Source organism: Caloenas nicobarica, chromosome Z (genome assembly GCF_036013445.1).
Source record: "Caloenas nicobarica isolate bCalNic1 chromosome Z, bCalNic1.hap1, whole genome shotgun sequence".
NCBI lineage: Eukaryota > Metazoa > Chordata > Aves > Columbiformes > Columbidae > Caloenas > Caloenas nicobarica.
The window spans coordinates 108,513,632-108,538,380 of record NC_088284.1 but is presented as its reverse complement, the minus strand read 5'-3'; the positions used below and the strand labels follow the sequence as shown (position 1 = coordinate 108,538,380).

At 47.9% G+C, this 24,749-nt stretch overlaps 1 protein-coding gene across 1 annotated transcript; it reads right to left on the bottom strand.

Moving 5' to 3' along the window:
* Positions 1-989: 989 nt before the first annotated feature.
* Positions 990-16,153, bottom strand: IL12RB2 (interleukin 12 receptor subunit beta 2). The gene is made up of 14 exons (XM_065657378.1): positions 16,096-16,153; positions 14,564-14,884; positions 13,957-14,071; positions 12,918-13,093; positions 12,540-12,679; positions 11,712-11,856; positions 8,735-8,814; positions 5,224-5,443; positions 3,646-3,834; positions 3,000-3,101; positions 2,765-2,920; positions 2,463-2,547; positions 2,109-2,208; positions 990-1,475 (listed from the first exon to the last, which is right to left on the bottom strand). The coding sequence occupies exons 1-14, from the start codon at positions 16,151-16,153 to the stop codon at positions 990-992; spliced, it is 2,373 nt and encodes a 790-aa protein (XP_065513450.1).
* Between the last annotated feature and the right edge of the window lie 8,596 nt (positions 16,154-24,749).

The following is a 24,749-nucleotide window of genomic DNA, read 5'->3' as shown; positions in this document are numbered from 1 at the left end:
GCCCGACCCTGCGGAGGAGGAGGACGCTCCAGGTAAGTTCAGATCTGGACTACTTCATCTCTAGCAGCAACACTTCAGCCTTCTTTTTAAAGACACCTTATTCTGTGTGTAGCTGCAGTGTAGCACTTGAGCTTGACTGGAGGAACAACACGTAACAAATTTCAGGTTACCGACACTTTAATTTATATATATATATATATACACACACACACACACACGTAGTCAACAAAGTCATTAGATGTGTAACACATACATCAAACCTGTAATTAGAACACTTCAATAAATGATTTAAATTCTTCTCACCAGTCCATTTGACTTCCTGTGTACCTGCACTGCCTGTTGCTTTTATTTCTGGTGAGGGTCTCCTGACCTGGGCCGCGCGGCAGCCTGGCCCTGGTTGGTACCCACATGGGCTGGAGCCACCAGTGACACTGGGGACAACGGGACTTGGTGCCAGCCCTGGGGCTGCAATGAGGACTAATCACCTTTGGGCTGGTGGGCATTAAATTGAGCACCGGTGGGTAGAGATGTCTCCGTGCTGTCGCTCCCTGGCTGTGCACGGTGGTCCTGCTGGGATGCTGAGGTCTGGCTGTGCTGTAACTCTGGGTTGAGTGATGGTTGAAATGATGGTTTGAACATCTGATTCCTGGGTGGACCAAGCCGCTCGTCATCAGGTGGTAGGACAGGGACCTGGGGCACCCAAGCTGCATGAAGGCATGTGAGTAATGAATTAAGCTCCCCAAAAGCCGGGTCACACAGCCCTGGCATTCCTGAGCTTCTGCCTTTAATTCTCCCGGAACGTGCTGGGTGGATGAGCTGCTGTGTTGCGCAGCACGGTGTGACTTGCAGTGCTGGAAAGGTTTGTGCGCTGGGGTTTTTTATCACTTAAAGGTGTCGCATGCAAGTTCCTGGACTGGCTGTACTGAAACACTGAAATACTTCGGTTAAGTGCAAAAAAATTCAGGCCAGGCTTATATCACCCTGAGCACCTACCTTGGGAAAGAGCTGCAGTTGATTTTCACCGTGTCCAAAGTAAGATTCCCTTCATAGGAATGTACGGGTGTCAAAAAAGTTGTTGGGAAGATGGAGAGCGGATTGCGGTCGAGTTCAGGCTGGTCTTCAGTGACCAGTGGGTACACGGGGGCTGTGTTGGTGACGGGGTTGGCGATGTAGTCGGAGACGGGCTGTGTGTGCTCTGTCACCTCCGTCACCTCCTCCAGCCGCTGGTAGAGGTCGGCGAGCTGCTGCTCGGGAACGTCCCCGTCCGCCGCGCTGGGGACAGCCCCGTACCCCATCTCCTCCTGCCCCACACCGCCCGCTGGTGACCCGTCACCAGCGCCAACGGTGCCAAAGAACTTGTCCCCAAGGGCCAGGGGGCCCGTCTTGACAAAAGCTTCTTCTATGTGTGTTGTTTCGGGCTCTTCAAAGCTGTAGGCGCTGGGCAGGAACAGGCTGGAGGACAAGCTCAGCTCAGCCTGCAGAAGGGCATGTGCCACACAGTGGTAATTAATTATGTGATTGATACCTTGTGGTGTCCCACCCCCATGATGCCAGCACCCCTCCACACCGCAGCTGATACTGATAAAAATGAGAGATCTCTGCATTGTTCTTGCATTTAATTTCCCTGATACATACTACAGTCTGACATGAGACCTTATTGCACTTTCTGTACTTAAAAGGGGCCGATAAGAAAGATGGGGACAGACTTTTGAGCAGGGCCTGTTGAGATAGGACAAGGGGTGATGGTTTGAAACTAAAGGAGGGAGAGTCAGGCTGGATATAAGAAATTGTTGGCCCTGAGGGTGGTGAGAGCCTGGCCCGGGTTCCCAGAGAGGTGGTGGCTGAACCATCCCTGGAGACATCCCAGGCCAGGCTGGACGGGGCTCTGAGCAACCTGAGCTGGTGCAGATGTCCCTGCTCATGGCAGGGGGGGCACTGGGGACCTGGGGAGGGCCCTGCAACACAAACCATCTGTGATTCTGTGACATGAGGCCAGAGCTCATCCACTACCAGAGATTGCTGGATTTGCTGCACTAAGAGGTTACTGGCTCCAATCACTTTTCATTCTGAAGGTGGTGGGATTAGAAGAAAAAACAAGTACAATTTACCTTCACAGAGATGTAGTCTTTAGCCCACGTAGCATTAGCTGGGTCTGGGATGGCTTTGCTCTGCCACTGTGGCATAACTGCAGAGAGGAGCGAGTGTAACCTGCAGATGGAATAAGTGCAATCAAAAGCAGGTTTTTGTTTCAGTGGAAGCGGGCCTTGAGCTTTAAGTTAAAATTCACAATACATATAAAATAAGGCTGTATTTTAAGCTCAATGTGTGTTCTTATTACTATTCATGTACTCTGAAACCTTCATTCGGAGCAATCCTTGCTGTTCCCTCAGGCGTCCCGAAAGGACGCGACCATCCCCTCTATCACCAGTTCTGTGTTTTACTGGAATGCTGGATCCACTCACAGTTTTCTCGCTGGAGGGACGGAACACACACAGGCTGAGAAGATGAAGCTGCAGGTGAGCACAACAGTCACCCAGTCCCCAGCACCTGAAATACAGAACACCCGTCATTCATCTTTCTTTAAAAAAATAAATAAGTAAATAGAAATAAATATGCCAGTTCAAGTTGGACAACTAGTGTTTGCATTCATAAAATATTTCAGGGAGAAATCCGATAGTTCCACATTCAAAATACCTTTGAATGATCTGAGAGCATCCCTCCATCCCTCCCCCAGCACACACACCTCACGTTGGTTTTCACCCACCGTAGATGTCCGGGGGTCCCTGCCCGTCCCCTTTCTGCAGGTACCTGTGGTACCCAGGGATGCAGCCCGCTTGCTGGTGGGCAGCGATTGCTTCCCAGGAAACAAAGATGCTGTTTGCCCGTGGTGTCGTATACATCTGGGGCCCAGCTGATGGTGCTGCAAAACATAAGACCGACTATTAAAGCTGAGCTTAAGCTGGCTTAAAAATATCTGGAAGAGTACTGCTATGGTTTACCTTCTGCTCTTGAGTATCCCCAGACTGATGCTGCTTGTCCAGCTCTGTCCCGATAGAGCGCGAACACGCTGATCTGATAGCACACGTTGTCTTTTATATGCTCTACATAAAGAAATTAAAAGAGGTGGAGAGTTACTAGTGAAAGTATGGACAGTCATGGCTAAAATACCTACATTAGCTGCTTAAATGGCACCAGGACAGAGAACAGGAAAGAGTAATGAGGGTAACACTCGCTGTCACCCCTGTCGTAACCTCGTAGTTGTCCCACGTGCAGAACACTGACACGTAGTGCTGGCTGGGAGTAGCAACAACCATTAGTAGGAAGGAAATAGTCTTTTCTTAAGCCTTTGCTCTCTTGTACCTCTAGCAAGCTTGTTTCGTTTCAGAGGGACTGGGGTTTTTTTCAGAGATATTTGACTTCTCAGATGATATAAATCTCGCCTGAGAGTGACCACAGAACTGAGCCCAGAGCAGCCACGGATTTTTTTTTTTTTTTTTTTCCCCCCCCCCACCTCCTATACAGCACACTTTAAATGCCGTCACTTCTTATGCCGAATTAGTAACAATTCGAATCTGACTCACTCATTGAAAAGCCTTCAAAACAGAAGGGTACGTCGGTGGCGCCCCGCCCGCAGGTGCTGGTTACCTGTGATCGCCGCCGACAGGCTGGACGCTGGGAGCCGGACCCAGGCTGGGCGCGGGTCCCTCCGCATCTCTGCCCACTCCACCACGTACCCGCCGACGGGCACGGCGGGGCCGGCGGGCGCTTCCCAGCTCACCAGGACGCTGCTGTTCCCCGCGGCCACGGCAGAGACTCGCTGAGGAGGAGGGAGGTCTTGCAGGGGGGACGGGATGAGCAAACAAAAAAAGACACCATCAGCACAAACCTGCCTTAAGCTCAGGTGCACTCGGTAAGTTCGATATGATCGGTTTTTACTGTGTTTTATCCAGTTTGGCGCCATGTGAAGTACAAACTGCCATTGCAAGGAAAGGGTTTTATAGGAGGGTGGTCTCTGTGCTGATAGGAACAGAGCCAGGTTCTTGTCTCGTCTTGGTGGTGCAACAGTTTGAACATAGAATCATAGGATCGTTTTGGTTGGAAGAGACCCTTAAGATTATTGGGTCCAGCCATAACCTAAATCTGGCACTGCCCCATGTCCTGAGAACCTCATGTCCGTCTGTCCAACCCCTCCAGGGATGGTGACTCCAGCACTGCCCTGGGCAGCCTGTTCCAATGCCCCACAGCCCTTTGGGGAAGAAATGTTTCCTAATATCCCACATTCCTGACATGCACGTCTGTGCCTGTTCGTACCGTCGCCGAGCCCTGAGAAGCCGCTGTCGCAGCACGTACCAACAGCTGCTCCTGCGACAGAGCCACAAACACACGCCATCTCCACAAAACCAAAGCTCTGGCTTTCACAGCTCAGGCCCAGTTACCTTTTCATGCAAGAGAAAATGTTGGGAAAGTCACCAAATTTTTGTTGGTAGTATAAAAACACCGACGTGTTTTCCGAATGTTTTTTCTAACAAATGCAATTGAATTGGGCTCACAAATTCTTGTCGTCCTGCCTCCAAATAACCAGATATTGGGGATATTTCTGCACCATCTCTACCTGATGAAAGGGCTTACATGTTTTACTGATGTCACAGCAGGACAAAGGCAGATGGAGAATTGCCTCTTTGAACAAACCACCTGATTGATACCAAGAGGCTCCGTCATGCCCGGTACTGACACAGGAAATTTGGGGCTGGGTGAGTTAACTTTGCTGTGCGGGTATATCAGAGTGCAACTTCGCAGGAGATGAAGCTTGTGTGATTTCCCCACACCAGCACCTCCCTTTGGTCCTGCACCTCTCTCATGCAAAAGAAAAAAAAAAAAATCTATCTTTGTTTTTTTTTGTTTGTGGGTTTTTTTGTTGTTTGTTTTTTGGGGTTTTTTTTGGGGGGAGGGAGGTTTTTTTGGTGCATGTTAATTTTCTGCTGCATCAGGTCCCTGGGTGGCTGATGGCAGTGTCAGCAGAAGGGGTTGAGGCGACGTTACAGCCATACCGATGCACGGCAAATTAACATGTCGTGAAACCGCACCCCTGCCCACGCTGAAAACTGGTGATCCCTGAAGATCCATTGAGATGGACCTTGATGAGGACCAGGTGGTGGGACCTGGCTGGTGTGGAGCACCAAGCAGAGCTCTTCCTGGCGGTCCAGACCCAGCAGAAGGCCTTACCCTGGGCGCCCGGGTCGGTGACGATGGATGCAGGGGGGGACCTGCCCCTGGAGTTCTCGGCGGTGACCGTGATCTTGTAGCCCTCCCTTGGCGTGACCCTGGCGTAGCTGGTTTGGGTGGTGAGATGGGCTTGTCCTGCTGGGGGGCTCCGCCGGCGCAGGGCTTCGAAGGTCACCGTGTACCCCAGGATTCTGCCTCTCGCCTCCGACGCGCTCAGAGCCTGTGAGGAAAGTGCGTTTGTCACTCTGGTGGTGACGAAGAGCAAAGGCTGCAGAAAGCCGTACGGGAAAGGCTCCAGACCTGCTCGTGGAGGAAGGCGGCGTTGACCATCTGAGAAACAAACGTTTCACCTCCTTTTAGATGAACCTATGACCACTAAATGGGCCAACGGCATCCTGGTGTGTATTAAGAATAGCGTGGCCAGCAGGACCGGGGCCGTGACCGTCCTGTGCTGGGCACTGGGGAGGCCAAACCGCAAATCCTGGGGTCAGTGTTGGGCCCCTCATGCCAAGAAAGGCCTTGAGGTGCTGGAGTGAGTGGAGAGAAGGGAACGGAGCTGGTGAGGGGCTGGAGCACAAGGGTGATGGGAGCGGCTGAGGGAGCTGGGGGTTCAGCTGGAGAACAGGAGCTGAGGGGAGACCTTCTGATCTCTGACCTGCCTGAAAGGAGCTTGGAGCCAGGGGGGGTCGGGCTCTGCTCCCCAGGAACAAGCGCCAGGACCAGAGGAAACGGCCTCAAGTTGCGCCAGGGGAGGTTGAGGTTGGATGTGGGGAACAATTTCTTCCCCAAAGGGCTGTGGGGCATTGGAACAGGCTGCCCAGGGCAGTGCTGGAGTCACCATCCCTGGAGGGGCTGGACAGACGGACATGAGGTTCTCAGGACATGGGGCAGCGCCAGGGCTGGGGAACGGTTGGACTCTGTGACCTTGAGGGGCTCTCCCAACCAAAACGGTTCTGTGATTTGTGTCACAGCTGCAAGCCCACACGTGGGACCGCGGTTCGTCCCCCAGGCTGGATTCGTGAGCAGCAGCAGCCGCGGGCGGTGGGACCCTGGTTGTCAGGACGGCTCCAGAGCATCTCCCAGCCCAGAGCTCCGGCTGCCCCGTTTAAGCCAAGAACTTTCACTCAAAGGTAATTTTTTCCTCTTCCTTTTCTCTTCTAATAGTAAAGAGTTTATTTACCGCGACTTGCAGGACCGTAGCAAGCACCAGCTGATGCTCTTTGGTAACCAGTTATCAGTTTTTACTTTCTTTTCTGCTAAAAGCTGGAGGAAACAAGCAGTGCTAGAGATTGCTCACTCATGTTGAGGCTGCTTTCTTCTGTAATACTTTTTTTTTTTTAAATTAACTTATGGAAGTACAGCTAATGCATTTTTAAGGTATCATAGCTTCCACATCAGTACCAACCTAAAATATGGGGTTTTTTTCCCAAAGAAAGCTAGTGTCCTTGCTGCAGAATTTTCATGACTTGGCACATTTGTGTAAAACCTGTACTATGTAACAGCTTATTCTGATTTTTCCCTTGGATTTGCTGCTGCCAGCCCTGCGATCCCTGTTCTCCATTCCCAAACCTTCTCCCAGCTCCGTCACTGCTCTGCTCTTGGGAGCCCGTGGCATCTGAGCACGTGAAATGAGTTTATTTATAATGGTAGAGCCAAGAGCATGCGTTTAACCAAGAGTTTCTCTTAAGGTTGCATAACTTTTTTTTTTTTTAATTTCTCATTTATTTTTTCTGTTTAATTCCAGTTTAGTGAAGCTCTTTTGCTGTGAGCTGCTGATTTTCCAAGCAGCAGCAGAGCTGGGGACGGTGAAATGCTGCACAGATGGATTTGTAAAAATGAGTGATTTTTGATTTGGGGAAAAATCCAGATTTTTACTTAAAGCCACGATCAAGAATTACTTAAATTCAACCATTTAGACTACCCATCTCTGAAAAGTCGGTCTGTGCTGTCCTGTGTAACACCTCTTGCTGGTATTTCCACTCTGGCTGTTTGCAGTTGTATTCTCAGCTTCAGTTTCCTGCAGTTCCTGTATAGTGAGTTAGTTTTGACTGGTTTCTTGTCATAGCACAACAACAAAAAAAAAAAAAAAAGAAAAAAACCCCAACAAACACACAAAAAACTTTTAAAAATAGGAAAATGCAGTTTTACAATTGCTTTGGCAGTGGCTTGGGACAAACGCAGCGCTGAAGCCACTCGGAAAGCCTGTGGAAATTAAATTCGTGATCCTTTTTTTGGTATTAGTGTGAAAATATGAAAGCATTTAACGGTAGGACATTGTGCTGAGTCTTTTGCTTTGTAGCTGTTGTGAAAACTAGAAAAGCAGGGTATTGCACCCATTTTATGAATGGTGCTGCAGGAAGTCTGCTCTGATACAGAAAGTGTCGCCAGCTCGTTACTGCGAGATAAAGTTCTTAAAATTAAATGTCACAAAGCGACAATGGCCAGAGTCACAGAATCAGATGAGAATTTCTGCTTTCACTTAGAGCTGAGTGCATGCTGGTGTGTGGAGGAAATGTAACAGGTTGTCTAGAGATTGTAGACTGGAAGTCAAAGATAATTTATGCTTTAAAAAAAAAAATCTTAGTGGCTTTGAAATAAAACCACTACACACAATCCAAAATTTCCTCTTGGACCTGGTTTTAAGGATTGGGCTGGTAATACTGGAGAAACTCAGCACCAGTGATGTGGAATTCCTACCCTACGGATGGATTTTAATCTGAATTCTTTTTGCAATTTCCCCTTTGGGTCTCAGTCCCCGGCTCACAGGAGGCGTTGCTCAGCAGACCCAAACAACCCACTTTTTTTGACTCTGAGTTTGTCCAGTTTCGGATCTGCAGCTTATTATTAGCAAAGCCTTTTGCATGCGGTTTGCCCATCACACCTGTAGGGAAAACCCGTTTCTTCCTGTTGCTGCCGTGTGACAAGAGCCTCTATCAGCCGTCCATCCACACAGCGGTGACATGGACCGGACCCTTCCAGTTGCCCAAACTACATCCAGCTCTTAAATTTTGTAGAGTTGGGCCACCTTAAAGGGCTGTTACAATATGTTGCCTCTTCTGCCTCCCCTCATATAAGCAAAAATGAGGGAAGCTCATGGAATCAGAGAATAGTTTGTGTTGCAGAGCCCTTCCCAGCCCCCCCAGCGCCCCCCCTGCCATGAGCAGGGACATCTGCACCAGCTCAGGTTGCTCAGAGCCCCGTCCAGCCTGGCCTGGGATGTCTCCAGGGATGGTTCAGCCACCACCTCTCTGGGAACCTGGGCCAGGCTCTCACCACCCTCACATAAAAAATATCCAAGAGCAGACACACAAGGTGTGTACACATGGAGAACGTGGGCCATGGTGGCCTCCTGGCCTCCCAGAACTCCTCTCCTGACCACATATGGCAACCATAGCAAACAACGAGGCAGAGAATGAGGAGAGGGAGAAGTTAATTAGAAAACAAATTAGGAAGTTTGTAGGGTTGTTTTCTGTCCCTTTAGATATATCATGAGGGATACAGGTCAGCTTACCTTCCAGAAAAGAGAGATGTTCTGCCTTTGGGAGTCCAGGTCCTGCTGTCGGTACCAAACGTCCAGGATCCCGGTTGGTGCTGGTGTGGAAGGAGAAGGGTGAACAGAATTAATGGCTGTATTTTCATAGATTCATAGAATGGTTTGTGTTGAAGGACCTTCCCAGCTCCCCCAGTGCCCCCCCTGCCATGAGCAGGGACATCTGCACCAGCTCAGGTTGCTCAGAGCCCCGTCCAGCCTGGCCTGGGATGTCTCCAGGGATGGTTCAGCCACCACCTCTCTGGCCAACCTGGGCCAGGCTCTCACCATCCTCAGGGCCAACAATTTCTTCTTATATCCAGCCTGACTCTCCCTCCTTTAGTTTAAAACCATCACCCCTTGTCCTATTGCAACAGGCTCTGCTAAAGCAAAACAAACAAGATGTTGGATAAGCGAAGGAGGCAAAAATCCTGAGACAATTGAAACTTAAGGTTGCAAATGGCTCTGAAATGTTGCGATACGTAATGGCCCGTATTTGCTGCTGCAGCCGGAGTTGAGGTGCGCTGATCATGGTTCTTCCGAAGAGAACAAGCCACAAACCCAGGAGAGGGTTTTGCTCTGCAGGTGACTCTACCCTGCGCTCAGTAACCACGATGACTCCCAGGGAAGCCTGCACACCAAGATGACGCTGTTAGCGCTCATCTTTCATAGAAGCTAAGGCTAATTAAGGTCCTTGGGGCTGGCTACATCAATCCTAAAGCAACAGGTAGCTCCAAGTGAAAGGGTTTGTAGGATCTGCAGGATTTTGCTGTCTGGCTCCAGGTAATAAATGTCTTTAACAGCTGAGTAGGACCTCGTCAGAGGTAGCTTAATGCTCCTGTTCTTTCCACAGTTCTCCTTATATTCACAGAGTGCCTGGAAACCCTTGATGTTTTGAAAAAACTTTCCAAAATAACAATAAATCAAACTTCTGGCTGCAGCAACTGGGGAACAGTGTTGTCCATCAATTCAGAATTGGAGACAGGCACATTAAAAAAGCCAATGTGATGAAAGATAACAAAGCTCAGCTCCTCAAGGCCCCTGACCAACATAAACTCACCAAATTCAATTAATAATTGTTGCTAATAACCTAAGCAGCGGGCAGCTGTTGCACAACCCCAGCTAGGATGGGACACCTTGCTATTTGCTGTATTCCAAGACAGAAAAAACCCCAGCAATGCCAGCAATGTTAAGAGCTATTTGTACTGTATTAACTGCAAACAGTGACTGGAATAGAAACAAGAAGCGGGGTGGACAGAAGAAAACAAACCAGAGCACGTTTGCTTTGAGCCACGGAGGAAGGGGCAAGCTCAAAGCAGGAATTAACAAAAAAGAGAAAAACAAAACCAAGAAAAACCCAAAACCAACCAAACAAAAAGATTGACTCTGTTGGACTCCAGCCCAGATTTTAAAGTTCATTTCACATGTGAACCACACAAATAAACTGTGGAAAAAAAAAAAAATCAAAAAAGCTCACTTATGAACAGTGCCTGCATAAAGCAAATTTTGTGGCAGGTCAGGCTTAGAGAAGCAGGAAAAAAAATTATCTCATTGAAAAGGTAAACTCCTGGATTTGGCCAAACTCTTGTGCAGAATTTCAGCTGCTTCAAAGAAGGGCAACCATGATGCACCCAGAGCTTCTCGCCTGCAGCCTCCTCTTGCTGTCACTTAATCCGCGGACAGAAAATACTCCTTGATTAGCTGAAATGATGATTGTTTTACAGCACCGGTTGGGTGAGCGAGGGGGGATGACCACAGATGCCGTAGCAAGGCAGGGTGTGTCGAGAAGGCTGAGAAAACTGTTGAGAGGAAGATGGGGGAGGGAAGGAAAAGTTCACACCTTCTGCATCAATCAATGCCTCTTACAGAAACTGATGCTGTCAGTAGTGCTAAATACCATGAGTAATAATGGCACAAGCCCGAAGAGCTTATAGTAATTCACAAAAAAATGAAAAAAAAGAGCAACAAAAGCCGAGTAGGAGATGAAAGGAGGCGATGCCAAAGCAGCCAGTACATCTTTGTTGAAACACAAACTTCTGAGAAGCTTCACTTCTCTCATAAGAACTGGGAGTTTTGCAGCATGGGAGCTCATGCAGCCCAAGGGACCCAATAGTAGGGTTGACGGAAACGAGTAGAATTGCCCTCAGATTGGTGCCGTGTGTCCCTGGAGGCTGCTGTGCCGTTCTCCGCAGCAGGAATGCTCTTTGCTCGACTAATTCCTGGTGGGATCTGTCCCCAGGCCTGGCCGGGTTCTGCTCTGCTGAAGCCACCCAGGTTCCAGCAGCTCCATGGAAGGGTCGCCTGGGGGGGCCCCGTGGGAAAAAACTTCTCGGGTTGGGAAAGGATGACTTGGGAAAATTCAACGGTTTTGTTAAAACCCGCCAGAGTGGGTGAACGATACTTTCCTGGGCAATTCACTCAGCTTCTCAGCAAATCGTTGGGTGAGCTCAAAGACCTAGAGCGTGTCGCCCAAACCGTGGGTCATCAGCACCACAGGGTGACGTTGCAGCCATCCTGACCTAAATATGGGGTTTTTGCAGGAATTTGGTAAAATGCTTAGATATGAACCAACACAGGTGGTTTTTCTTTCCCTGGCTGAGCTGCACAAACTGTCTTTGTCTTTTTGGAGGTGTCACAATGTGGCAGGTGACCACGGCTCCATGCAACGTGTGAAAAATTCCCCCAACCTTCAACGTAAAAATTATATTCTCTGAACTTTCTCAGTGAACTCCTGAAATTCCTGTTTTGCAAGAAACTCGAACAATTTCAACGTTTGTTCATTAACAAACCAATTCTCTTCCAGAAGTGGCTTCCCTGTTGGTTCTGCGCCTGGATCTACAGAGATGCTGCAAACCAACCAGCAAAACCCCAGCAGTGTTTTGGCTCCGTTAGCTGAATTTTCCACTCCTATGCAAAAGTTAGACCCGGGTTTAGTGCGGGAGATGCCGTCGGGTGTTACCTGCCTCTGGGGTCTGGGTTCGGTACCCACGCCAGCTGCTCCACAGCCCTCGCTCGGGGTGAATTTTACAGCTGACCTGGAACTCATAGGTCGTGTGAGGCTCCAGCCCACCAAGGCTGCATTTCTCACTGGTTAAGCTTTCAACCTTTAGTGACGATAAAGGACATAAAATGTTGAACTCACAAGGAAATAAAGGTTGAAGGTAGTGACAGGCTGAATTAGTGATGCCCAAAGGAAGCCCAAACAGCCAAAACACGTCTTTAAATACCACGGGGAAACCCCCGATCTGAGGCGACTTTAACGACTCAAAGAATGTTGCAATGAATCATCAGGCTTGCGGCTCTCCATCAGAAAAATGCCTCATTTAATTACGTGACGATAACAAATATTCTCTTCACGTGGTTTTACCCAACTTCAAGCAATATGTTTGTTTTACCGCTCAAAATAAAAGCAAAAGCTTCCAGTCAACACGAGGGAAGGCACAAACATTTGGAAATTTTGCGCCTGTAGCGTGAGCTACAATAAGCAGATGTGACCATACTCCAAGAATTGGTGGGTTAGAGAGAACCTCTGATTCTTCAGTGCCTCATACAGACACTTGACATAAGGGAAATATTCATGCACTTTTTTTTTACGGGATCAATGTTTTACCTTCATTCAGTTCTAGACCAATTATAGTTTTTGACCTGTAAGCAACAGTTTTTCTTAAATATAACGCTAGAGAGCAGAGAGAAGCAAATCTTGATGAGCCGATTCTAATAAAAAGTAACAACAAAAAAAAATTATAACGACCTCCAAGGATCATAATTTTATCCCGAAGAGGATTACCGTGCTCCAGGTGTGGCTGGTGAGCGGCCGGTATCTCAGCCGGCAGTGCTGCCCTCGCGTGTCACTGTGCCAAAAAATCCTGCAGCTGGTCGTAGAAGAATCGTCAAATTCCACTGAAAAGTTGGGAGGATGTGGTTTCACTAGCGGCAACGAGAGAAAAAAAAGCAAACAGGGCTCAGATACACAGCACAGCTCGAAATGGGGGGGTAAGTGGAAAATAGAATTATTGGCTTGGGGGGTTTACATGGAAAATAAAATGATTGGTCTAGGCTGGATGGATGCTTTTTCACAGAGAGTCAAGCCAGAAAGTGCTCAGAATGTTTTCACGTCTTTCTAAAGGGCTGGGACTAACAGAAAGGCGGTAAATACAGCATTTACCTATGTCTATTAGCATGAAAGCGAGCGGCTGTGAAAAAGCACTTCCGAGCTCATTGGAGGCGGCGACCACAAGGGTGTAAGTAGAGTCAAAATTCAACTTGCTCAGAGCCAACGAGCCAAACCTCTGATTCAGACTTTCTTCTGAAACACATGAGACGTCTGTCCCGTTTGATAGTCTGGAACAGAAGGGAAACACTTGGTTAATGCCCTCTTGTACGGCAAGAAAGTTAAACCCTGGGTGCATCAGAGCATGGCTCACATTCCTTGAAAAATCTACTTTATCTCCTTAAACGCAGTGGTTATAATTATTCCTCCAGCTAAATCAGTAGTAAACGTGTTGTATAGCTTTTTAATTGCAGAAAAACAAATACTTCTGCATTTCCACTGAGCTGCAAGTATGTGAGCAGGTTCTTTTTAATACTATAACAGTTACCTAATATTTCTCCATGAATGAGCATAGGTATCAGTACACAGAATTTGGGAGGATGATGTATTAGGTTTTTTCAGTTGTGTTTGTTTGTTTTTTCATATGTTGGTGATTAAAAATGTAATTTATCTGCAGTCTAACAGGCTGCGTGACTTCAAACACAGCTTTTAATCCTCAATCTGTCATTCAACCCATTGCCTTGGGTAACTCATTTAGCTTCTCTGTGTATTTTCTTCCACCTGCATCAGAGACGTTTATATCATGTTGCTTCAGGCTGACCTTTGGTGCTTTGTAATTTTAGATGTATTAACTTTTTTGTAATTTTGTATTTAATAACTTACTAGCAAGCACTGCTGTATCTCTACATTACAACAGTTACAGGACTCGTTATCCACACTTCCTTACCCATATATTTTATATATATATATATCTATAACCCATATATTTTCCTTCTGCAGCAACAGGTTTCTACAAGCTACTAAGAAAGTTTCTGTTACTTTGGCCAACAGAAGCAGGTGAAGAAGAAGAAGGTGAAGAAAAAAACCCCACACAACAAACAACTCTAAGGTACAATTATAGGTATTAGAGAACCTATGGCCCTGCATTACTTACTGTAGGACATATTTAGTGCTGATGTACGTGAGCCTCCCTTTATCCCAGGTACAGGTGGGGTGTCCGTCTGTCCCATACTGGATACATGACACGTTTCTTGGCTCCTCTGGAGGGTCTTAAACAGATGTTCTTATCAGTATCTTCCTTGAAGGTGTGGGTAGGAGATATTTTAAGAAATGCTAGGTTTGACTTTTTGATTGTGTGGGATTTTTTTTTTGAAGAATTTATAGACAAAATATTCGGGCTAATAATTTTTATATGTGAGAACAGCTGACTCTGTGATCTCTGCAGGAGGATCAGCTCATCAGGCTGGAAGAAAATCTAAAATTTCATTAGAATTTTTCTTGTGGGTCCCGTGTGTCCTGGAGAGACTGGTGGGTGTCAGGGGTAGAAAGGAGGGAGGATGATATTTGCCCTGAGCAGGTAGTTTTATTTAGCATCTCTATGTTTATCAATAACGGAGTTGCACGGTCCCATCCAGGAGTATTTAAAACACAAAGAGCCACTAAAAGACAGCACCTTTTCTGGAAAAGGCCACCACTGCTAGTTTCTACCAGAGGTACCATAGGAAACGTTTAAGAACCAGGAATAATTAAATTCTCCTTACTTCCAGATTCTATATCGATTCCACAAATGAGTTTTCTCTTGTATTCACAAACTGTTTTGCACGTGAACACGTGTTTGCCGTATGCACGGACTTGAAACTCAGTGCTTACTGAACTGCTGTAATAGTTAATTAGTTCAGAGCTGTTGAAGAAAATAGCGATCCTGCACCGCTCGGCGTGTCGGTTCAGCTGGCACGAGAGGGTGATGTTGGTCCCAGGCTGCACGTGAGGACTCGTGTTAATTGTCATGTTCCCTTTGCCACATATTTCGGCAGCGCCGTGGGGAGGTTTGCTAGCAGGCACGTTGCCTCGGCTGCATCCTTCTGCAGGAGAACAGGAAAACAAACCTTTAACACAGATACATCGCTTATATTGCACAACATGTTGCGCTCGAGGAAAAGAGCCTCCCCAAATTCTTCCAGGAGATGGAAACTCCCTTTTTATGACGAGTCACAAGAAAAGACAAGGGGCGATGGGTATAAGTTACTTACTCCTGGGGAAATTCCAGTCGGACACAGGGAAATTTTACACCGCGACAACAATCAGCCACTGGAATAATCTCCCCGGGGAAGTGGTGGATTCCCCAACATTGGACACTTTTCAGATTGAGCTGGACAGGGCGCTGGGCCAGCTTGTCTAGACCGGGCTTGTGCCAAGAAAGGTTGGACCAGATGATCCTCGAGGTCCCTTCCGACCTGGGTTCTGTGATTCTGAGATTTATAATGCGAGAATTCCCGCCTCTACGTAGGATCTTGTTGTGCCCAGTCTTCACCAATCTGATTAACTGGGGTCAGAAACCATGGGCTAGCTACCAGGAAAAAAGCACAACCCCAGGCAAAATCTATCAGAGTTCTCTTTTTTCATTGCGTTTTAAGGAAATGCATGTGTTTCAGTGGAGCAGTGGTGGGTGCGTCTCTACTGAAGAGACAAATGAGATTTTCTTTGACTTGCAGAGACCTCCCCTTGCATGTTCTTGTCTCACCAGCGCATGGATAGGACCGGCGATGCTGCACCCCGCCTATGGAGCACCCACGTGCTGCCGGGCTCTGGGACACTTTGCTCTGCACAAACAAGCCAAGCAGCAGCAGAAGATGAGGGAAAACGCTGGGAAATGCATCATTTCTCCTTCCTGGTGAGTTCTGACAACGTCTGTGGAAGTTAACCACCCAGATGTTTTTTCATGTAACCCACAGCTCTACCTTGAACTAAACCAAACAACCTCCCAGCATCACTTATTAGCAACTATTTGCTAATTATGCATAACGGTGCCAGCAGCCTGCCCAGACTGACAGGGCCAAGCTGCATTGCCGGGGAGAATGGGAGGATGCTCAGCAACGGCTCAGGGGCTTCTTCCAGAAATTACTGTATAAACCAATCAAGCATCAAATTTTGCTCTCTCCAATAAGAAAAATGTTTACTGGCATACCATGCAGAAGCCAGAAAAAAAAAACCCAAACAAACACAAAAACTAATTAGTCTGAGTGCTGCTTTTAAATGATAATTGCTATGTAGGAAAAAAAAAAAAATCTCTTACCTGCTGTGATGTGCACCAACAACCAAATTGCTGTAGGCACAATGCACGTAAATAGCATTTTGCCCCCTATGGAGAAATGGAGACCTTTTACCAGTTCCTAAAAAATAGGAAAATAATTCACAGATCTTTGTATTTTAATGTTTTACAACTTAAAAAAATCTAAAATGCTTCCTTCAGGAGACGTTTCTAATTAACATTCTCTGCTAATGTTGTAAAGCTGTGACTCTCGAGACTCTATCTGAAGTAGCAAGAGATTTTTAGATGGTTCTCCCTAGAGATAAGCACACAAGCAAGGGGAATGGCAGAGTTACAGATACTTTAAGCCTCCATGCTTTAAAACCAGACACCTCTGTGCTTTAGAAAAACACATATTTGCTCCCTTCCCTCCCAAAGACCCCCTAAATCTTTTTGTGAAGGACAAGAACAAACCAGCAGGACCCCTCCCACTGCTTCTCTCCAAGATATAGATGGAGTTCCTGTGCCCCGTGAGGAGCCTCCTGGGCTCCTCAGCACGTCCGAGCTCACACTTTGTCCAGCTGACCCCAAATCCGAGGCAACTGATCCCATTCCCGGTGACAAACACACTCTCAAGGTTCTCAGACCGGAGTATCAGACATGAAATTTTGGATGAGACCTTGGGAACCAGCAATCTCACCACTTCTTTGGACTGCTTTCCAAAGGCAAGCCCTCACACACAGCATATTTGTAATTGTTTGTCTCTGCCCTGAAGCACAAAGCCACAGACACTTGCTCACTGTTAACAACATGACCAAACAAAACAGCTTTTGGAGTGTTTTAAACTCCGCATGATTGCTCAAAAATTCTATTCAGGTGCAAAACTATGCCTTACTAGATTAAACCCAGCCTCCAGTACTGGAAGTTGTGAGTACAAATGTTTTATACGAATTGATCAAGGTCAGCCTGAACTAAGCTCAGTATTTTCCCATACGTTTTGCAACCAGCATTAACAACTGTTTTTACTCTTCCCCTGCAGAACTCCAGCAGCAGTGAGAATATATCGGATACTTCAGAAGTGAATACACCAACAAGCACTTTCGGTAAGTCTGACCTCTCTCAGAGATGCAGCTATTTTAAAAACTCGATGCTATATTGGAAACAAACTACTGCAAAATGAAACTTTAAATCATGACGGCTTTTCATGCCGTCTTGGATGGAGAGGCCCTTCTATGGGGATGCATTGCACAATATAGTCTTTGCTACATGTATATTGATATAAAAACAACAAAAAAGTTATTTCAGGTTGTTTTTATAGAGAGAGATTGGATCCATTCCATGTTTTTGAAGTGAACTGATATCTGAGGTGATTATGAAATATGAAAGATATGCCAAAATGCATATTAGCACCTTGTTTTATTTAAATCCAGACGTTCTTCAGCCTGAAATGTTCAGCCTTGCTGCAGTGTCTGAGCTTTGCAGAGACACTTCATGCGGTGCCTTCCGTAGGTGATTAGTAACTGCGAGGATGAGCAATCACAGCACCGAGGTTCTTCAAGTAAATGCTCTGCCTTCCAATAAACTGAAATTGCCTGGTGACTGTGTAAACAACCTTCAGACAGCAAAGCTGTACCCAAAATACTCCACTCAACAGACAAAAGTAGTCTTGCTTCGAATATTTTTAATTAGTGGTTTACTTAGGTAAGCGCTAGACAGTTTGTGCAGCATCATATGAGTGCAGCAGAGCGTATTAACTGTGGTCAGAGTAAAATAGGAGAAAAGGGCGAGAAATAACCATCAGCTTAGAGCAAAGATAGATGGCAAAAATCTATTAAGAAGAAAAAATCTCCAGATTGCACATCAATGAGGGAAAATGGTATTGTTGTGCGTCAGTTAAAGAAAATGTAAAGAACATTGTCCCGGTAAGTACAAGGTAAAGGAAGAATATAAGATGTTCACAGTGTGAGATCTCGCCTGTTTGTGCATCCTTATCTCTGTGAAATCTCAGTAGAAAGCACAAGGGCTGCAGACCGTACATTTTGTTTACCTATGGATTTGCCATAAAGACATCGGCTGTTCACAGCAGCCAACCCAGGTTCTTAAACGAAATAACTTGTAAAGCACTAAAGCTCCGTAGTTTGCTTTTAACCAACTCTTTATACACTTGCCCCCACTTCTCCCTAAAAAAGCTCCGCTAAAGCAAGTGTCTGTTCGGAGGATTTTATGTGGAACCTGCAGGAGCAACCAACCGAGTGCTGCTGGGGAGGGGAACGTTTCTCACTGTTACATTTCACCCAGAGAAAAATGTTATTTGTACCCAAACTGCACTGTTGCTTACATATAGCTAATAACACTGGCTGCATTTTGGGGGAAATTTCCCACTGTTGGCAGGTTTGTGGGGGCTGCTCCAGCGGCACAGGCCCAGTGAGGATGGGGGGGGACAGCGGAACCGCAGCCTCAGCGCCATCCCACCCGAGATCAGTGATTCTTCACCAGAGCGACCGAGCGCGGGGAATTTAATAACAGCTCGCCGCAGGGGGGAAAGGGACGGCGTTATTTCTATTAATAGAGGACGGCCCTTCAGCCCTGTGCTCCCTTAGGTGGCTTCATCCCAGCGTGCAGCGAGATCCCGGGGCAGGCAATGAGCACCCCAAAACAGGCAGCACCCCAAAACAGGCAGCATCCCAGGACAGGCAGCACCCCAAAACAGGCAGCACCCCAAAACAGGCAGCATCCCAGGACAGGCAGCACCCCAAGACAGGCAGCACCTCAAGACAAGCAGCATCCCAGGACAGGCAGCACCCCAGGACAGGCAGCATCCCGGGACAGGCAGCATCCCGGGACAGGCAGCACCCCAAGACAGGCAGCACCCCAAGACAGGCAGCATCCCAAGATAGGCAGCATCCCAAGACAGGCAGCACCCCAAGACAGGCAGCATCCCAGGACAGGCAGCACCCCAAGACAGGCAGCATCCCGGGTCAGGCAGCATCCTGGGTCAGGCAGCACCCCAAGACAGGCAGCATCCCAGGACAGGCAGCACCCCAGGACAGGCAGCATCCCGGGACAGGCAGCATCCCAGGACAGGCAGCACCCCAGGACAGGCAGCATCCCGGGACAGGCAGCACCCCAGAACAGGCAGCACCCCAAGACAGGCAGCATCCCAGGACAGGCAGCATCCTGGGTCAGGCAGCACCCCAAGACAGGCAGCATCCCAGGACAGGCAGCACCCCAGGACAGGCAGCATCCCGGGACAGGCAGCATCCCAGGACAGGCAGCATCCCGGGTCAGGCAGCATCCCAGGACAGGCAGCACCCCAAGACAGGCAGCATCCCAGGACAGGCAGCATCCCAGGACAGGCAGCATCCCGGGTCAGGCAGCATCCCAGGACAGGCAGCATCCCAGGACAGGCAGCACCCCACATTGCCCCCCCGCAGGATGCCGCCTTTCTCAGCGCCCCCAACCCGCTGCCCGCCCCGGGCATCCCTCCTCCGGCCCCAAACCCCGCGATGTGGCAGGGAAGGAGCGGGGGTGCCCGTCCCTGACACCCCCTCCCGCCATCCCCTCCCTACCCCCGCGTCCCGAGCGGGCTCCCCCGCCCCCCGAGCCGCGGTTACTCACCCGCAGCCCCCGGGGCTTCCTGGGGGGCTGCTCCCGCCCGCCGGGTTCTCCGCCGGTTGCGGCAGCGGCAGCCGCACGGCGGCGGGGGCCGGGCTGGCAGCTCCCCCCGCCCAGCACCGGCGGTGCCCGGGAGCCTGGAGGCAAAGGAAACTTCAACGGCAGAAAGCCCGGTGTGAGAAAAGGAGATTACCACGAAAAAAAAAAAAAAGTTTGTGAAACTCGAAGTGTAACATCTCAGTGCGATGCGTCTTAAGCTGGACAGAACGAGAAGTGCGATCGGAATGCAATGAAGCCCAGCCTCCCTGGTGGGGAGAGAGGGGCTTGTCCTGAGGTACATCCACTGTGATGCTCTTTCATGTGACTCTTAGCTTTTCTTTAATGTGATTCTTGCTTGCTTTTTTTTTTTCCCCTAGTGCTCCCCCAAGCCACTGCCACATTCAAAAGAGCTTTTCTTGAAAAAGTCTCTTGTTACTGCTGTTCCTTCCCTTCTCTGGACATCTATAACATAAACTCAGTTTTCTTGACAGCATCTCTCTGATGTGATCAACTTTTTCTAGCTTGAAAAATTGTAGCAAAGGTATTTTTGGGGGCAGGCGTTCAAATGAAGGGGTGGAGGAAGCACAAAATTTGCAGCCTCCAAGAGTCCAGAATTTTGCATCTGAACCTCCTGTCCACTTAGTGTCTCTTCCAAAGCCCAGCCTAACATTTGTGCTTCTTTCTAGAGAGCTAACAAAATTCATTAAAATGTTGTGTGTGAACTGTGTGAGTCTGTGCCCTATGAAACTCCAAATATCGACAGTTTCTTTTTAAGTATATATCTTGTTTCTCCCCTGTCTTCTTTTAGTTCACACTACATTTTCACTTTTACCCGTACTGCTTCCCAGCACAGGCTCGATCTACTCTCTGCAAAAGCAGAATTCATATAATTTTAAAGCAGGGTGCCATTAGGAGTTTATACGGAATGTTATCTCGTGTTTCTTGTTGAGGCCTCATTCGTCGCTACCCCTCACTGGGTGCATTCATTTCTCTTTGGAAAAAATCGGGCAGCAGCCGTTACACGATGTGCTCAACTGGCATTAGCGGAACTGAGCGGTGTTTTACTCATCGATGACACATTTAAGGGAAGATGCCCGTTGGGTGGCCCGAGCGATTGGAGTTTTGTGTTGTGGGGACAGGAAGCTAAACTGAAAATCACTGATCCATTGCCTTTCATACAATGCAGTTGCTTTTTTTTTTTTTCCTTTTGTTTTGCTTGATTTTTAGCACCAAAGTTTGCTTTGTCATATAGCTCTTTCTTCTTTACCTTTTGCTGAGCGCAAAGCTCCAGGAGAAAGCACATGGTACTTAGAATCCTAAAAAACCCCCGTGTGCTCCTTGAATGCTTGCCAACACCTCCACCCCGCGCTCGGCTGCAGCAGAAGAGCCCAAGCACGAGGTGCTGCCCTCCCTGCTGCTCCAGCCGGGGGTGATGTCAAGGAAAGTATGGAGTGATCAGTTCTCCGCGGGGAGGGGGTGTCTGCGATTCTGCAAACGGAGCTGGGGAAAGCACCAGCGGCAGGTGACAGAACGTGTGATGTTTGGTGGTGACAGTGGCCGGTCCCTGAGGAGTGAAGCAGAAGAGGACAAAGCGAGAGGCTGTAAGAAAACCTGTGAGTGGTTGTAGTGTAATCCCTTGCACCCCAAGCCAGGCTGTGCTGGCTGCGATCTGAGATCCACATCTGCATGGTGCCAGCAGAAGGTCTGCTGTTCCAGTGTCCTGGTCCAGGTCCTGTTGACAGGACAAGGGTGAAGGTTTTAAACTGAAAGAGGGGAGATTTAGATTAGATATAAGGAGGAAATTCTTCCCCTGAGGGTGGTGAGAGCCTGGCCCAGGTTCCCAGAGAGGTGGTGGCTGAACCATCCCTGGAGACATCCCAGGCCAGGCTGGACGGGGCTCTGAGCAACCTGAGCTGGTGCAGATGTCCCTGCTCATGGCAGGGGGGCACTGGGGACCTGGGGAGGGCCCTGCAACACAAACCATCTGTGATTCTATGGCATGAGGCCAGAGCTCATCCAGTACCAGAGATTGCTGGATTTGCTCCACTAAGAGGTTACTGACCCCAACCACTTCTCATTCCGAAGGTGGTGGGATTAGAAGAAAAAACAAGTACAATTTACCTTCGCAGAGATGTAGCCTTTAGTCCCTGCTCATGGCAGGGGCGGCACTGGGGGAGCTGGAAGGGCCCTTCAACACAAACCATCCTGTGATTCTATATGTCAATGTATATGTAAATGCAAGACCTAAGGCGGCTTATTAAGTGTGGACTTCAGGGAGCACCAGCTGCCTCAAGTGGATCTTGTTTGCAGGAGAAGGATCACAAACCTTTGCTGCCAACAGCAGCTGATGGTGGTTAGAGCAAGGGAGGTCCCTCACCCATGGGACATGAGGGGCAGGTGACCACTATTACCTGCTCGTTTCTGCAGAGCTTCCTGTGATATAAAGCTGCAAGGAACCTCAGTTGGTAGATGCCTTCAATGTCTTGAGGTCACAATGTTCCCTGCTTCAGCACACCCTCATCACATGGTGAATGATGGAATAAGGTGAAAGAGTCAGTAAAGAATATGGACTTTCCTTATAGATAGTGAAAATAAAACAGGTGTAAATGGTAGAATTAAATTTGAATGCACATTATTGTGGTAATCCATTCTCAGTTTCTGGAAGTGAACAACAAATTAATTCATCTGAAATCAAAAGTGCACGTAAAACGAGACTTCTAAAGCAAAGCAAACCAGAAGACCGGGAATGGCTTATTCAGCCATTGTGTTCATTGGCTTTGTAAGGAAAAAAATTGCTATCTACAAGTCTAAGAAGTTTCAAATGGTGCAAACCTGCCTCTTTTCCAACTACTTTAATGTAAGTCAGAGAAAGTTAAAGGTGATGATGGAAGAAGGCTGGAGGCCGGTCAGGATATAGGCAAGTGCTAATGTTAAAAATATGACTGAAGGAAACAGAATTCAAACTCAAAAGTGAAATCAGCAGGTGCAACCCTCACATGCTCTGGTTTTGTCAGGTTGTAGATCTGGAAATTACCCTGAGAAAGAAGAATTGTGAAGGAATAGGAGTGAGTCATCAGCGTTGAAATGATGAGAGTGACAGAGCACTAGGAGGGAATTCCTGGCTGCTTAAAAACCCCTGCAAGAGCATGCGAGTGCATCCAAAACCCTGCTGCGGCTGCCACCAGTGCTCGGTCGGGAAGGAGCAGTGCCTGTTTATTTAATGTATTTCCTTTGTAATATTCTCCGGGTTTCTTGATTTTACCACATTGACTAGTCTGGCTTAGGAAGAGCTGTTGTGGTGGTGTTTGCAACCCTGCTCTTTCAAAGGTAAGTGACGATTTTTTTTATCTTCACTTTGTGTTCAACATCATTCCATTTTCTCGTGTCAGCAAAGACAATGTTTTCTAAAAAAAAAAATATATTTTATTTCTACCTGCTTGAAGACTTCGGAAGTTCACAGACTGCTTTCAGCCTGGCATCTCTTACCCAGTAGAAGCCGGCTGAGGGAGCTGGGGGTTCAGCTGGAGAACAGGAGCTGAGGGGAGACCTTCTGATCTCTGACCTGCCTGAAAGGAGCTTGGAGCCAGGGGGGGTCGGGCTCTGCTCCCCAGGAACAAGCGCCAGGACCAGAGGAAACGGCCTCAAGTTGCGCCAGGGGAGGCTGAGGTTGGGTCTGGGGAACAATTTCTTCCCCCAAGGGCTGTGGGGCATTGGAACAGGCTGCCCAGGGCAGTGCTGGAGTCACCATCCCTGGAGGGGCTGGACAGACGGACATGAGGTTCTCAGGACATGGGGCAGTGCCAGATTTAGGTTATGGCTGGACTCAATAATCTTAAGGGTGTCTTCCAACCAAAATGATTCTCTGATTCGCCTTCTTTACTGACTTTCAGCTGCTCAGATGTCCGGTTTCTTGCAGCCCAGACAGCGCAGGTTTGGTCCATGGCCCTGCAGCAATGTTGAAGTGGCTGCTGCAGCAGCAGGATGGACAATAACTTAATTCCCTTTGTTCGTCTGTGTTCGGTACTGCAGGTGGTCTGTGTGCTGGTTCCGTTAGTTTTGCATCCGTTGTGTATGTCAGTGATTCTCATGGAATTTGCCTTAACCCAGCAGGATGAAATCAGTTATTTAGTTTGGTCAATGCACTTTCTCTGCCTCCTCTTGAACGCGTAACTGAGCCAAGGAAGGCTGGATTAATGGGGGCAGCACCACCGAGCCACTCCAGAAAATCATATAGGTGATGTGTGAGCACATAGTCACCCTGTATCCTTTAAGAGGTTAAGAATTGTGGGTTTTTTCTAATATTCTTGTGGCAAGACTAATTACTTTCTGTCAAGGAAAATCTCAGCTGGTTTGGTAAGCAGCAATCCTGAAGTCTCCTTTAATAGATCACTTTGATAGTTTGTTATCTATTCATAGTGTTCCATTCTTGCTTTGATCTTTTATTCAAACCTTTCTCCGCTGTTTTACAAGTGATATTTTCATGGGATTTGACGCTCGGTGAGGCTGACATGCTGTCTGCCCGTCAGACACAAACCACAGCCTCACTTCTCACATCCTCTTCTACGAAACGCAGGTTTGGTTTCGGTCTCCGCTGCTGTGCTCAGCCCTTCCACCCCGTGAATAACTCCTCATCTTCCCTCTTAAAGAATTAACCCTCCTGAAGGCTGAGGAATGCAAGAGGCTGTACCAAATAGCGTAATTTTTAATGAGTATTCCTATTTTTGCAGTGTGGCTGTTTCTTCTGCTGCCATTTTCCGTTGCCAGGTTTTCAGGCGGGTTTTGCTGATCCGGGTGTTTATGTGCAGCTTTGGTCACAACCTGGGCTTTGATCTTTGTGCATTCAGAAATCCCCAGAGTCTGCTGGTGTTATTTAGCTTTGAGAAACGCTGAAGTTTTTAATCCAGTTTTAGTCTCGGCAGCATATTTATCCGCCGCTAAACCTCTTCCACAATTTACTGACAGCCAAATGCTTATAAAGCTTTCATCGTGGAGTGGTCTGGCAAATGCATATGCAGAATAAAAACAAGCAGCACAAGATTAGTGAC